The 13,719-nt window shown below is 50.8% G+C and overlaps 4 protein-coding genes across 4 annotated transcripts; 2 read left to right on the top strand and 2 right to left on the bottom strand.

Annotated features, from left to right (window-relative positions):
* Nucleotides 1-45: 45 nt before the first annotated feature.
* Nucleotides 46-2,253, bottom strand: YTA6 (putative AAA family ATPase; the record flags this gene model as incomplete). The annotated part of the gene is made up of 1 exon (XM_018857346.1): nucleotides 46-2,253. A coding segment is annotated over one exon (2,208 nt), but the record flags the coding sequence as incomplete, so codon positions are not given.
* Nucleotides 2,254-6,661: 4,408 nt separating this feature from the next.
* Nucleotides 6,662-7,346, top strand: METBIDRAFT_31992 (uncharacterized protein). Its single transcript, XM_018855960.1, has one exon. The coding sequence runs from the start codon at nucleotides 6,689-6,691 to the stop codon at nucleotides 7,238-7,240; it is 552 nt and encodes a 183-aa protein (XP_018711985.1). The 5' UTR covers nucleotides 6,662-6,688; the 3' UTR covers nucleotides 7,241-7,346.
* A 59-nt stretch (nucleotides 7,347-7,405) lies between these two features.
* METBIDRAFT_70082 (uncharacterized protein) lies at nucleotides 7,406-9,304 on the bottom strand (the record flags this gene model as incomplete). The annotated part of the gene is made up of 1 exon (XM_018858385.1): nucleotides 7,406-9,304. One exon carries the CDS (start codon nucleotides 9,302-9,304, stop codon nucleotides 7,535-7,537), a length of 1,770 nt encoding a protein of 589 aa, XP_018711984.1. The 3' UTR covers nucleotides 7,406-7,534.
* Nucleotides 9,305-12,260: 2,956 nt separating this feature from the next.
* Nucleotides 12,261-13,547, top strand: METBIDRAFT_14323 (uncharacterized protein; the record flags this gene model as incomplete). The annotated part of the gene is made up of 2 exons (XM_018854493.1): nucleotides 12,261-12,800; nucleotides 12,900-13,547. Coding segments are annotated over 2 exons (1,188 nt in total), but the record flags the coding sequence as incomplete, so codon positions are not given.
* Nucleotides 13,548-13,719: the final 172 nt, after the last annotated feature.

Raw genomic sequence — 13,719 nt, 5'->3', positions numbered from 1 at the left:
CGGCAATTCCGAGTCCGTTGAAACAAGCCTGTGCGAAAGCGGGATTCACGCCCCGGAAGAGCCGAATTTCGCTGACCAGTTCTCGTATTCGCTCAAGCCCTCGCTGGACACAGACGGCCGGATGTAGTTCAAACTCTCGACGAAATCCTCGAGCTGGATCGGCCTGATCTCTTCCGTCGGGGTGCTCAAGAGCTTGTCGCCCAAGGACCGCAACGGGCCCATGGCACTGTCTTTGGCGAGAAGCGTGATATCGCTGCCACTGAAGCCTTTGGTGAGGTCGATGAGCGTGTGGAAGTCCTCCTCCAGCAACGTGTGGTTCTGGTAGGCCAAAAGTTTCGAGATCTGTAGTTTTCTCGTCTCGTCTTCGGGAAGAGGAATGTACACCCTCTTGGCGAATCTTCTGCGGGCGGCTTCATCGATGCCCCACGGCAAGTTTGTCGCGCCGAGAATGAGCACCCTGCTGACGTCGCCATCGGTGGAGTCACGCCCGGCCGCGGCGGACGAGAGCTCGGACCACTGGACCAAGAACTCGTTCTTGATCCTGCGCATGCTCTCGACCTCGCCGTCGTTTCTAGTGCCCAACAACGAGTCGATCTCGTCGATGAAGACGATCGACGGGCTGAGCTTCTTGGCCAAGAGGAACAAGGCCTTGACTAGCTTCTCGCTCTCGCCCAAGTACTTGGAGGTCAAGGACGAGGAGCTGATGGAGAAGAATGTCGACTTGGACTCGGTGGCCACGGCGCGCGCGAGCATCGTCTTGCCGGTGCCCGGGGGCCCGAACAAAAGCATGCCCCGCGTGGGCTCGCGGAGCCCGCGGAACAAGTCGGGGCGCAAGAAGGGGTACACGACGGCTTCCTTGAGCGAGTTCTTGGCCGCGTCAAGCCCCACGATGTCGTCCCAGTGGACCTCGTCGCCGCGCACGACGATGTCGTTGAGGATCTGGTGCGCGGAAACCTCGTCAATGCCGCGGATGGAGCCGATGAGCGCCGCCTGCTCCTCGGCGGACATGTCGCCCGAGGGCGGCGCGGGCTCGGGCGCGGCGAAGGGCTCGTCGTCGGACTCGTAGTCGCTGATGATGTTGTTCATGTACGGCGACGTGGGCGTCGGCGGCAGTGTCTGCGCCGCGGGTGCCCTGGGCCTGTCCGGGGCCGGCTTGGCTTTGGCGGCAGCCGGCCGCGCCTTGGCTATCGGCTTGTAGTTGTATGTGATGTTGGATTTCTTGGCCGGCGTGCGGCGCGCCTCGTCCGCGGGCGGCGCCTTTGGCGGCTGGCTGGCGGCCGCGGCAGGCTTCTTGGCCGTGCTGCTGGACGGGGCCTTGGCCGTGTTGCTGGACGGGGCCTTGGCCCGGCCCCGCGCGCCGCTCTGCTGCATCATCTTGGGGATGTTGAGCGGCTGCGGCTGCTTGTAGACGTACTTCTTCGGCTCCGGGATGTCGGACGTGGACCGGGACGCAGGCTTCGAGGCCGGCCGCGCGAGCGAGTCGCCGTTGGCGGCCGGGGCCGCGGCCCGCATGGCGCCGCGCTTGGGCGGGACGGGCGGCGGGGTCCGCTTTCGCCCGGGCGCAAGGTCCTCGAGCGAGCGGTGCACCGCGCCGTCGAGGTCAATCAAGTTGGCCGGCTCCGGCGACGCGGAGGGCGAGCCCGCGGAGCCCGCGGAGCCCACGGAGTTGAGCCGCTCGTACCGCACCAGCGACATCTCCGTCTGGTCGAAGTCCTGGAAAACGTCGGGGCCGGGGGGCGCCTTGGGCCGTGTCCACGACACGGTGGCCGCGGCCTGCACCGTGTCCCTGTTCTGCGGCGACATGTGGTAGCCCGCGCGGAGCGACCTGGCCATCGGGCGCGGCGCGGCGCCGTTGAACGAGCGGCCCTGCGGGTTGCCGGGGCGGAGGGACGGGATGCTCATTTTGTGGGCCGCCGCCCGCGGCGCCGCCGGCGGCGCGCCCCTGCGCTGCTGCTCGTCGAGCCGTAGCTGGAGGCGCACCAAGTGCCTGACGTTCTCGTCGCGGACGGCGCGCAAATCCGCGAGCACGGCGGCCTCGTCGGGCGACGTTTTGGGGGCCTTGCGCTCGAACACGTCCACCTTGTAGAGCAACAGCGTGTGCAAGGCCTTCCAGCCGCGGAGCGCGTCGGCGAGCTGGCCGCGGTCCTCGAGCTGGAGGTTCTGGAGGGACGTTGCGGTGGCGTCGGCGTATGTTTGCTGGAGCTCCTCGAGCAAGTAGGGGGCCGGCGGCTTTCTCCTCAGGAACATGGGGAGGAGGGGGATTTTCGCCGTTTTTTCGGGGGCACGTGCCGCTGTTCGGGCCGGGGGCGGTGGGGCGGGTGCGAGGGGACGGGCCCGGGGGGGACAGGGGGGAGGCGGCCGGCGATGTGTGGAAAAGCCAGCGGTGGAACCAGAAGAAAAGTAGTATGGAGGGACTCCTCCATGCGCACGCGGCTGTTTGGCAGGCGGCCGCGGCGCACGTGACTGCAGGCTGCGCGCCAGGCGAAGCCGCGGCCTGGGGATCTGGGGCCGGCCGTTAGTCTGTGGTTTCTTGGTGGGATGATTGGGGTTTTTTTTGTATTATTGATGTATTATTGGTGGGTTTTATTGGTGAGGTTGGAGGATTATTGGTTGGTATTACTGGTTTGCTTTGGAGTTTATTGGAGGGTTTTATTGGTGGGTTTTGAGTCTTATTGGTTGGTATTACTGGTGAGGTTGGAGGATTATGGGGGGTTTTCCTGGTGAACTTTGGGGATTCTTGGTGGGGATTATTGGTGAGGTCTGGGGATTATTGGTGGGTTTATGGGGGGGGGGGGGGGTTTCGGATTATTGGTTGGTATTACTGGTGTGCTTTGGGGATTATTGGTGGGGATTACTGGTGTGCTTTGGGGATTATTGGTGGGGATTATTAGTATTCGTGGGTGTTCTTTCGGATCTCGTTGGCTGCGGGCTAGTGGGTGCGAATATGGTGGGGCTCCAGAATTGGATTTGGGTCTCGGCAGTTTTGGAGCTGTGCTCCTAAATCTGTTTCTTTTACCTGGTTCATGATCGCCCGATTTACGTAAGTTTATTTTGCTGATTGTTTGCGTTTATATTGCTCTGTGCTCGAATACAACACAGCCCTTTGTTCAATTTGCTTCAATCGCATTGTGCCGATCCCTTCTTTCTGACTCGTCAGATTAACTTTTGAAATGACTTTCTCTGTTTGTGAATGGGATTCGCTTTCTCAAGTAGTTTTGCCCTGATTGTTTTGCCCTGATTGTTTTGCCCTGATTGTTTTGCCCTGATTGTTTTAGTTGCTTCATTCTGCTGAGGTTGTATGCTTTCATTCGATTGCTTTGGGTCAGATCGTGCCGGTCAATCCTCAAAAATCTTCATTTGTGTTCGTTGCTGGAGTTCTCTCTTTAGTATTCCCTGCGATTTCCTCCAATCAAATTGTGTGGTCTTTTTCGGAATTTCCTGCAACCACCCTGAACCTATGGCTCTGTTTTGTACTCCTTTGGACATAGTTCAGGTTGTTCTATGTATTTGCCTCGTCCATTACTCTGCATGGCTCATGCCGATTCATCCACATTATTGTGCGGGCGTGCTTTTTGTGTCCCAGTTTCTTTGACTTTATCTGGATTTGCTTGGTTCGCCCGTTTCACTGAACGTTAACTTCAGAATGTTCTGCTCGATTTGCTCTCTAGGTTTGTCTGTCTGGTCCATCTCTGCGTTTCATATTCTTCGGTGTCCTCTTGCTAGCTTTCCTCAGATCGGAGTCTTTTATTTCCGAGCAACCAGTTTCGCATGTATACCAAACTGGGGGCCTGAAAGGCCTAATATTTTTGCCCCACTAGCTTATTCTCAATCAATGAATGGATATTGTACTTTTCCATTCCATCCAAGTTCAAATGGCTCAAAAGTCTTTTTCAAACTCAGATTTATATCTGTTCCTATCCAGTATGTTACGTTTTCTTTACATCTTTCTCACCGGAATCACTCAGTCGATGCATTGCGATATCCTTTTCGCTATGTTACGGTAGGGTTTGCAGTACCGCTCGAATGAAAGACCAGATTATCAGGTCGCTGTTTTCATGGAACTCAAACTGGCATTTTGCTGTGTGGTTCGTGTAGTAATCTTCTGAGACGTATGCATATCTGGCTATTGCATTTGATCAGTACAGTTTGGGAAAGTCCCCTTCATACAAGATCACGTTATCATAAAACATACATTGCATTACGTCCCTGTTTCGGTCGTTCTTCTGAAGCAAGTGGCATTACGAGACCTTGAGGCTTAGAAGACACCAAGAAAAGAAACAATAGATCCCTTCCAATTGATCTTGCAGATGATCTCCCCCATCGACTCAAAAAGTTCACTTGTGCGTCAAAAAGCCCATCTGAGGGAATTGGGAGAGGCAAGTCCCTCAAAAACAACCGGAGGTACATCTCGCCCAATTTGCATGAACAGGGGTCTTGTATCATATTTGATTCTCATCCGCAACGTCTCCTTCAAGCCTGGATCTGTGCCCCATTCGAAGCGTGTGTCTGATTCTTGAAGATTTTGTATGTGCAACAAGAAATAGCCAGCTGAAGATATTCTGTCTGATGATTTGGAGCATTGTTCAGAACAAGCTGATGAGAAAGCTCTTACCCACAACCTGTCGTGCGTCTTAATGGGGATTATGGGCGTATTTCAAACATCTCTGCTTTCTTAATTCCTTAGTTGGTAGTATCACAGTTTCTAGCGAAACCTTCAGTTTTTTCTTCTCTCGTCCCATCAGACTAAAAGGGGATCACATACGATGAGACCCTAGGTCTGAACGCTATTAAGCTTGGACTAACTTGTCGAGAAATATGTCTTGCGGGAGTTGACAGGCTTGTATACTTGCAAATAACCTTACTTGGAATAGTGCTTGTGGTTACATGCACTGTGCTCTTGGGACAGAATTAAATCATGGCACAAGTCACATACAACCCTGTTTGGCGGGCTCTGATTCAGTCAACTGAGTGAATGGGTAAAACTCAACTGGAGTCTCACATCTAGGCATTTTGGTTGTCATTTATCAGACCCATTAGTTGAAGCGTTTTCTGGGCCTTTTTCCTGGACTCAGCCCGCATTTCGAGGCCGTGTGTTCTGGAGTTCACGTTCTAAAATAGGAAACATGCGTTGCACATCCATTGTAAAGAGAAAGCATCGACTTTCGGAGATGTCTAGATCACTCGTAATTCCTGCTACGCTTGGGGTGCACCCACTAGAAAAAAATTACATTGGCCAAAGGCCTCGCTACGCTAGAGAATGTAGTGGCATAACGGGATACACTGCGGTTTCGAACCCACAGCATATTCTGTATAACCTCGCTTATCTGACCGAACTTCTCCAACAGCAGGCACAGTGCCCAGATCTGCCGTCCCCAGAGCTCTTCTGACAAGCGGCCCCATAGTGCGCCTCCCTAAGTTAATAGGCGAGACACGAGGCCACGAGCTTCCAGCACGAGGCTGAGCAAAAAGACCAGGAATTGCAGAGCAGACGTGTCTGCTGCCAAAAGTATATGTGAAGACGCCCGGAGGTCAACTTTCTAAAGAAAAAAAGAGGAAAGGGGAAAAGTGCGCGATGCTCGCGGCTATATATACTTGCCCGTGTGCCGGGTAAGTGCGCTGGCTTGCGTGAGACCGGTACCTGAGGGTCCGGGAAAATGGACAATATTTGTTCAACACACAAAATTTGGATAGTTGGATTTTGTAATGGGTCTTTTCACTGTGGTGGTCTCATATATCTCGGGGATTTATAATTCCATTGTCAATTGGATTTTTCCCAGCGCCGTTCTTGTTTCTCGTTTCTTGGAGATGAAGAGTCTCGCTTTTTCTTCAACAAAGCCACCTTTTTTTCGAAAAGTCCCCTTGATGTCAATTTGAAGTTTGTTCCGAAAAAAAATGAAGAACCACTTCATCTTCAATACTTGTAACATATACAGCATAAAGTCAGACTGACTGTTGGTAGTCTTATAATCAGGAGTTTATCTCTATGCCCATCAGGTCAATGATATACCCTTTTTAGTTACGAGCACCAGTCAGCCTCAGGAGCACTCGGCCCCACGCTTTTAAGTTGATACTCTCTTTATTCCTTGCAACACCCAAAATTCAGAACGAATCTGAACTAAGATAGAGAAAACAGTGCTCAAAACATTTTTCGTTTTGGGGCTCAAAGCGAAAAACCCCTAACTTCTGTCTCTGTCTACCCCGGACGTCGCTTTCAAAATAATGACTTCCAGCCAGTGGGCCATTCTCTATGATTCTTCATGGCCCAGAAAAGTCAGAATTTTTCTTTTGACCATTCCGACCTTTCAAACACTGGTTCATACATATTACATGTTTCATAGTTCCTGCCTGAACAACTGCTATTAGACGGCTCCTGTCTGGAGGCAGTCACATGACCCTACTGATGCTTTTCGCAAATGAACATCAATGCTAGAAATCGTAATTAGTTAGAAATCCGAGGGTAAAAAGCACATAACTTTCCGGAACATGAGGGGAGTCTGGAATCAACCCGCCACCACACCAACTTGCTGCTTGTGTGATCACCGTTGAATCCCACCATCATAGCAGATAAATGCGCACTGCACATAGCGCACCATCGTTCACGTCTACCCCAATTCTCGCTCGTTCCTGCAGACCACTTTCCATATATTTCAACTAGCCAGTTGTCTTATTGTCTGGGAGTCACCAGAAAATGTTGTCCTCAGCTACTTTCATGAATTTGTTGAGCAATGCTGTCACATACATTGTCATTTTGATGCTGAATGTCCTCATGGCAGTGCGCTACTTCAACGCAACCTACCCCGAGACCGCGAGACTTATCACGATGCTCTTGGCAGCATATATATTGTTCAAATGCTTCATGCGGATCGTGCGATTCTGGTGGGGAGTCTTCAAGTTTTCTGTGAAAGTGACGCTTCTTTTTATTGCGGCACTCTTGGCATTGGGTGCCTACTACCGAGGGCCGCAACGTTTCTTTATGAAAGACCTTCCATTGGTTTATCGGATCTACCAGAAATTGAGACAGAAACAAAGGGAAGCTTTGAACAACTTGCCCGCGGCCCAGGAAATTTTGGGGAATCCCATTCTAGATTCTGCTGTAGAAAAGAACAGCGCTCTTGGGTGGCTTTCTGGGAATGCTGCGCAGCTCAATGGCGAAAATCAGAATTTCGCAGAGAATAACGTGAACTACATCCAAGATTTCGTGAAGAAGAACGTTTTGAAAACACTTTTGAACGCCGGGTAAAGCTTGGGGAGCTATAGCGTGCTCAGGGCTACGACTCGAGAAAAATAAAATAGTATACTATGTAATAACATAACGTCAAGGCATGATATATGAATCGGGAAGCCCCGTTTATGAATGAATCTTAGAATTCAAGATTTTGCTCCGTAATCGAGAGCCTCAGCTCATGGCGATATCTCAGGGCCTGTCTCAATATTGTCATGTGTACGAAATCCTCAAAGTCACCTCTGGACCCGCTATGTGGTTAGGACCATGAAAGAATGTCTCGGAGACGTCAGGCCATTTCTCACCTGAAATTCATGCATTTTCTTTGCTTGCTTCGGCACAATCATTGTCGCCCCCATTTATATCCCGAGGCTCATCCAAACACTGCAAGCCATGATCTCTCGTGGTGAAAGCCAAAAGTAAGCAGATCCCAAGAAGTGGTAGAGTGAAGTAAAAGTAGTTCCTGAGCGCCACACTGTACATGTGTCTGACGACATTGACTTGTTCTTTGGTCAACACTGAAACATCAGGATGCGAGTAGATGTTTGCTTTCATGTATCGCATATACAGAGGAGGCAAAATGGAACTACCTGCCTGGGCTTTAATGTCTTTCAACAAAGAATTAGTGATAATCAACGAGGAAATTGCTGTGCCCAAAGCACCGCCGAACGACCGAATCACGTTCCTTGTACTGATGACTACGGCTCTCTGAGCCTTCCTTGTATTTGCCTGTGCTGCCACCATTGTGGGTTGGAAAATGAATCCACAGCCTGTGCCTAGAACAACCATGGTACCCACAATTATGGCATCAGAGGTGTGCTCGTCCCACAAAAGGGTCATTGCATGTCCAGAAAACCAAAAAGAATAGCCGGCAATCATCACTGGAAGGTACCGGCCAGTAAATGTCATTATTGAGCCGGCAAAAGCCGACATGGATGCCTGCATAAGCACCAAAGGGAGGGTGAATATGGCCAGCTTCTTGACTGAATGGCCTCTCACTAACTGAAAGTAGTAGGACACGGCAAAAAGAAACGAGTAGTATGCCATGCCGAAAAGAAATGTTGAAAACAAGATGACGCTAAGCGTGAAATTCTTGAAGATCGTGAGGGGAATCATGGGCAACTCAGGAATCTTATACTCGACGAGTAAAAAAATGGCAAAGCAGATACCTCCAACAATAAACATTACGATGACCAAAGCGCTATTCCAGGGATATGCTGAGCCCCCACCACTTACTGGAATAAGAAGGAGGATCAAGGATGCTGCTGCAAAGAAACTGCCGATGTAGTCGATGCTCTTCAACTTCTCCCTGGTGGAGAGAACTGAGTCCAAGCTTTTCTTCTTGCTTGATACTGAAAAATACACCAAGAAAATGATCACCAGAATTATGGGAGGCATAATGCGGTAGAAATCTCGCCATGTTCTTTGCTCTGCAAAATATGCCATGATGAGGGGCCCTACTGCATTACCGATTCCGACACTTGACCCCAAAATACCCTGTAGTTTGCCCCGCCGCTTTAGCGTGACAACATCGCTCATAATTACCATTGACAAAGAAGACACGCCCCCACTGCCTATGCCAGCAATTGCCCGGAAGATGTAGAACTGCGGGCCATTAGCGGCAAAGCCACAAAGTAAACTGGAGATGAGAAGCAAACAAAGACACGCTAGCAAAACTTCCTTGCGGCCAAAAATATCCGCAAACCGGCCAAAAAACACTTGGAATACAGTGCTTGCTAGCAAAGAAGCAGTACCCGCCCAATTAATAGTATTCTGGGCGTCGAGGTCTTTTGCGATATACGTGAGTGCCACCGTGACACTGGTCTGGTCACAAAAGGCCGCAAATAAACTGAGCGAGGTTCCGAGAAGACATATGAGTAATTTTTTCATTGACAAAAGATTCACATGAGCGTTTCCCAATTGGTCCTCCAAGTGTTCTGGGGGGTGTTTCTGCTCCACTGGTGAGGTGGAAAATGAGAGGTAGTTGGCGTTGCTTTCTTTGTTGGAGGTTTCGTCATTATCCTGTGAATTGTGGGCGAGCCTCTCCTTGGAGATTGTGTTGGGGTCTGTAGAATTGCTCATTTACAGTGATTTTATGGGAAGTCAGAAACTGAGCTGTGTTTTCAAGGTTCGAAAGGAAAGAAAGCAGCGATTTATTATGATATCATATACCGACACAAAAGGTTCGGCAGGTAAGGGCTGGCAAAGGAAACAAGCAGCATAATCAGATTATAAAAGCGTTTATATTCGAAAATAGTACGTCTTTCTGCCCTGTCTTGGGCTTAGTGAAAGCAGCCTGACAATTATGTTCGCAGCCGACTAGTAAAGTTTGCAGCTCTTATCGCGTAGTCACCCGCATACATGTAGTGCATATAAAATATGGCGGTGTGATGGACTATCTCGCTAGCGTGCCCTTTTTACATGGCTTTGGCTTTTATTCGAGCATATTTCTATTTTTTGGAATTCAAATAAATTACAGTACGCCAGGTTAAACTTCAGTCCTTGTGGTGCTGGTTTGAAGTGCAAAAACAATCTGGTGTGCATGCACTGCTTTTGGACTGCTGGAGTCTACCCTGCGTGAAACGCTTATTGAAAATATAGGCCCGTCTGGAGATTGATACAATATTGTATACAATTTCAAAATGCATATAAAAGTGACAAGTTATATTGAAGTGTATGGGTGAAAGGATTTGAGCTTATGGTAAGGTGGTAAGGACCGCATCAGTGGGGCCAGGGCAACATATGAAAGACTTGAAGGTAATCTGAATAGGGGTTTTCCCAACGGAAGGGAGAAGAAGGCACATGCCTCCTTTTAATGTCTTCTGAATATGCGACATTAGACTCTTTTTAAATCGTGTGTCTCAACAACAAGATTAGAACATCCTATTTCAACAGCCTGAGGGCTCATGAATCCATACCCAGTTACTCCCCCATATGTCTTGAGATGCCCCTAATTTATCCACCTTCGATTGTAGAATTGCCACGTTTAAAGGCGTGTCATAAACAAAAAGATAATCTCATAACAAAGCTGTACAGATGTAAAAGAATGTCTATACATCTGTTTTCAAACTAATTTTGACGGCTTTTGATACTATGTCTTGCTTTGCCATCCCGACTGGTATTTACTGCTCCCTGATAAAGCCTTTTGAGTTGTCATAACAACTGTGTAGATATAATGCTCTTGTATTCCGAAGGCCGGAATATTTCAAATTTCAAAATAACATGTGTTTTTTTTTCACAAATGATACACCATATATGTTCTTGATGAAATTACTCATACTACCAAGAGAACTAAACTCAAGAATAACCGGATATTGAGTTGAATCAACACTGGTAATTGCAAGAAACTCTTGCATGTTCGCTTATAGTCACGATTAAGTGAATGTGATTCATGCTAGGTCATTTGTACAGAGCGGGAATCCAGTTTTTATCTCCAGAAAATAATGTTTTTCAGATAGGAGAAAAGCAGTCAATCCTGGTTGACAGATGGCCAAAACAACTCTTTTTTTACCGGGCTCGCTATTATAGCTACGGTGAGTCTTACTTTGGCCCGAGCTTTTATTTAGGTGTGTCATACTCGCTGTGCAAACCTGCCACTGAATCGCTTTTTGGCAATTAGCCATAGCATCAGATGTGTTGCGTTAGTGGATTTTGAGCCATAGAGCGGAATAATAATTTAGTTACAGTTGTTCCACAGGGCCAGCTCACCCACTCTCCACGGTGTTTAAAAGCAAAGACCCTTTCTAAAGACTCTATCGCATAATGTGGATCACTACTTGTGCTTAAAGGCAGTTCTACTATATGCTCTGTATTGATTTTGAAGCTATACCTAACCTTTCACCTATGATTTCTCTGGAGTCATCAGCTCTTCCTGTTGTGACCCACTAGGCATGTCTATATTCAACTTAGCCACGGTGCAAAATATGTTATTCCTGACATTGAAGTCCTTTGTGAGATCTCTTGTATGACTGTATTGCTAGATACGAGCTGCACAATTGTGTATGGCAGTATCCTGAACCGGGTGTATCATCGTCAACAGGTCTTTTGCACGGGACTTGCGGAATATACAAATATACTTCTATTTCACTTTTGAAATGCATAGAGTGTCTGCCTTGCGTCTCGATTATAAGGGGGAAGGCTCTGAAAGAAAGGAAACTTTATGTGGTGTTCGACGTGATATCTGATGGAGCTCACACCAAAGTGCATACAGGCTAATATTTCATAGGGTATGTCATCGTCCAGCTGGTACCAAGTCCTTATAAGTCGATATATAATACCATGCAGTTACTTGGAGCCAGCGAAGGAATGTAATCCATAGGTTTGCTCCCTCGGATGCCTAAAACAGCTCTACGGAAGAGCCTGGGCCAGGGTTAGCGTGATTTCCGCCAAAAAGTTGAGATTTGAAGAGACTGAACAAGAAGAAACGGAATGTGAAACGCTTTATCAGAGAGAGAACTCCAAACTCGGTGGTTTGGTGCATCGAAGGACAACATGTAGGCTTGTTCCAGGCACCAGGCGGATCCTACACATAGCACCCCGTCCAGAGGTCCCATTTCCGGAGGAAGAAGGCTTAAACCAGAGGCAAATAGAAGACCAACATACACCAATTCTCGCTTTAGACCGATTCCCGCGATAGAGAATTCTCACCAGTGACCAATTCTCATGAAAGAGAAATTCTCACGATAGACCATATCTCACGACAGACCAATTCTCACGATAAACCAATTCTCACGATAGACCATATCTCACGATAGACCAATTCTCACGATAGACCAATTCTCACGACAGACCAATTCTCACGATAGAGAAATTCTCACGATGGACCAATTCTCATGAAAGAGTATTTCTCACGATAGACCAATTCTCACCAGAAACCAATTCTCAGCCAAAACCGAGGCTCCACCAAGTCCCTTCTAATTTGGCCCGCACACGACCCGCGCACGCCCGCGCCTGAGCTCGGAGATCGCAGTGCACCCAAACCACCGCTGCCCCACCCAAACCAACGCCCAAAAGCACTGCAAACGTGTCTGCACGCATCATGGTGAAGGACACCACATACTACGACATTGTCGGCGCCGCGCCGGGCGCCACGGAGGTGGAGTTGAAAAAAGCGTACCGCAAACGGGCCATCCAGCTCCACCCGGACAAAAACGGGAACGACCCCGGGGCCGCGGCCAAGTTCCAGGAGTTGGGCCAGGCGTACGCGGTGCTCTCCAACGCCGAGAGCAGGGCGCTATACGACGAGGTGGGCGTGGAGGGCCTCAGCGAAAGCCGCGCGGAAACCGCCGCGGACATCGATCCCAGCGAGCTCTTCAAGATGATCTTTGGCGGCGGCAGTTTTGCGCCCTGGATCGGGCAGTTGTCGATGTTCGACGAGATGTCCGAGACCGCGGAAATCTTGGCCGAGAGCGACGACGAGGCGGGCGGCTTGCAGGCCCAAGGCGGCCAGGCGAGCACGGCGCAAGCCTCGGAGCCCGGCAGCCCCGGCCCAGCGGAACAGCCGCCGGCGGGCGCCAGCAACGCGCCGTCCGAAAACGGAAATACCGACACGTCCACAAACGGAAACACCGAGACGTCCGTGTCCACGTCCGTGTTGGGCGCGGAGGCGGCCGCGGCGGCCGTGCAGCTGCGCCCCGCCACGCCGTCCGCGGACTTGAACACCGAGGTGCAGCACAAGAAGAAGCACAAAAAGAAGATGACACGTGCGCAGCGGGAGCGGCTCGTGGCGGCGCACGACGCGTCGCGGCGCCGCAAGGAGGAGCGGATCCAGGCGTTGACCGCGGCGCTCGTCTCGCGCATCGACAGCCTAAGGAGCTGCGCCTCGGCCGAGGCACGCGACGGTTTCCGGGGCAAGCTCCGCCGCGAGTTGGAGGACTTGAAGATCGAGTCGTTCGGCATCCAGCTCTTGCACTTGATTGGCCGGATCTACGTGCAGCAGGCGCACGCCACGGTGCAGGCGTCCAAGACGTTTGGCGTGTCCAAGCTCTTCACCAGCGTCAAGTCGAAGAGCGAGCGCGTCAAGAGCGGCTTCCAGATCGTCAAGAGCGCGTTGGACGCGCAGGCGTCCGCGGAGGACATGCTCCGGCACCAGGCGGAGTTGGAGCTGGGCGGCGCGGAGCTCACGGAGCACGACCGCCACCAGCAGATGGAGGCCGAGCGCTTGATCACGGGCAAGTTCTTGGCCACGGCCTGGGCGTCCACGCAGTTCGAGGTGCAGGGCGTGCTCAACAAGGTGGCGCAGCGTGTGCTCAACGACAAGGCCTTGCCCAAGAAGGAGCGCGTGGCGCGGGCGCGGGCCATGCTGTTCATCGGCAACGAGATGCTCGCCACGCGCCGCACGCCCGAGGAGGAGGAGGAGGCCCGCATCTTCGAGGAGATGATGGCCGAGGCCAGCGCCAAGAAGTCCCACGGCAAGAGGAAGAAGAAGATGGACCAGCAGGACTTCGAGAGCTACTATGCCGCGGTGGACCCCGAGTCCTCCAAGGAGTGAGAGCGCC

Source organism: Metschnikowia bicuspidata (assembly GCF_001664035.1).
Source record: "Metschnikowia bicuspidata var. bicuspidata NRRL YB-4993 chromosome Unknown METBIscaffold_3, whole genome shotgun sequence".
NCBI classification, from domain to species: Eukaryota; Fungi; Ascomycota; class Pichiomycetes; order Serinales; family Metschnikowiaceae; genus Metschnikowia; species Metschnikowia bicuspidata.
Note: the sequence above shows the minus strand (reverse complement) of the source record. Positions and strands in the feature narration are given on the sequence as shown.

Coding starts and splice junctions, on each gene's coding strand:
- METBIDRAFT_31992 (XM_018855960.1), top strand. CDS start 6,689: ATGTTGTCCTCAGCTACTTTCATGAATTTGTTGAGCAATGCTGTCACA.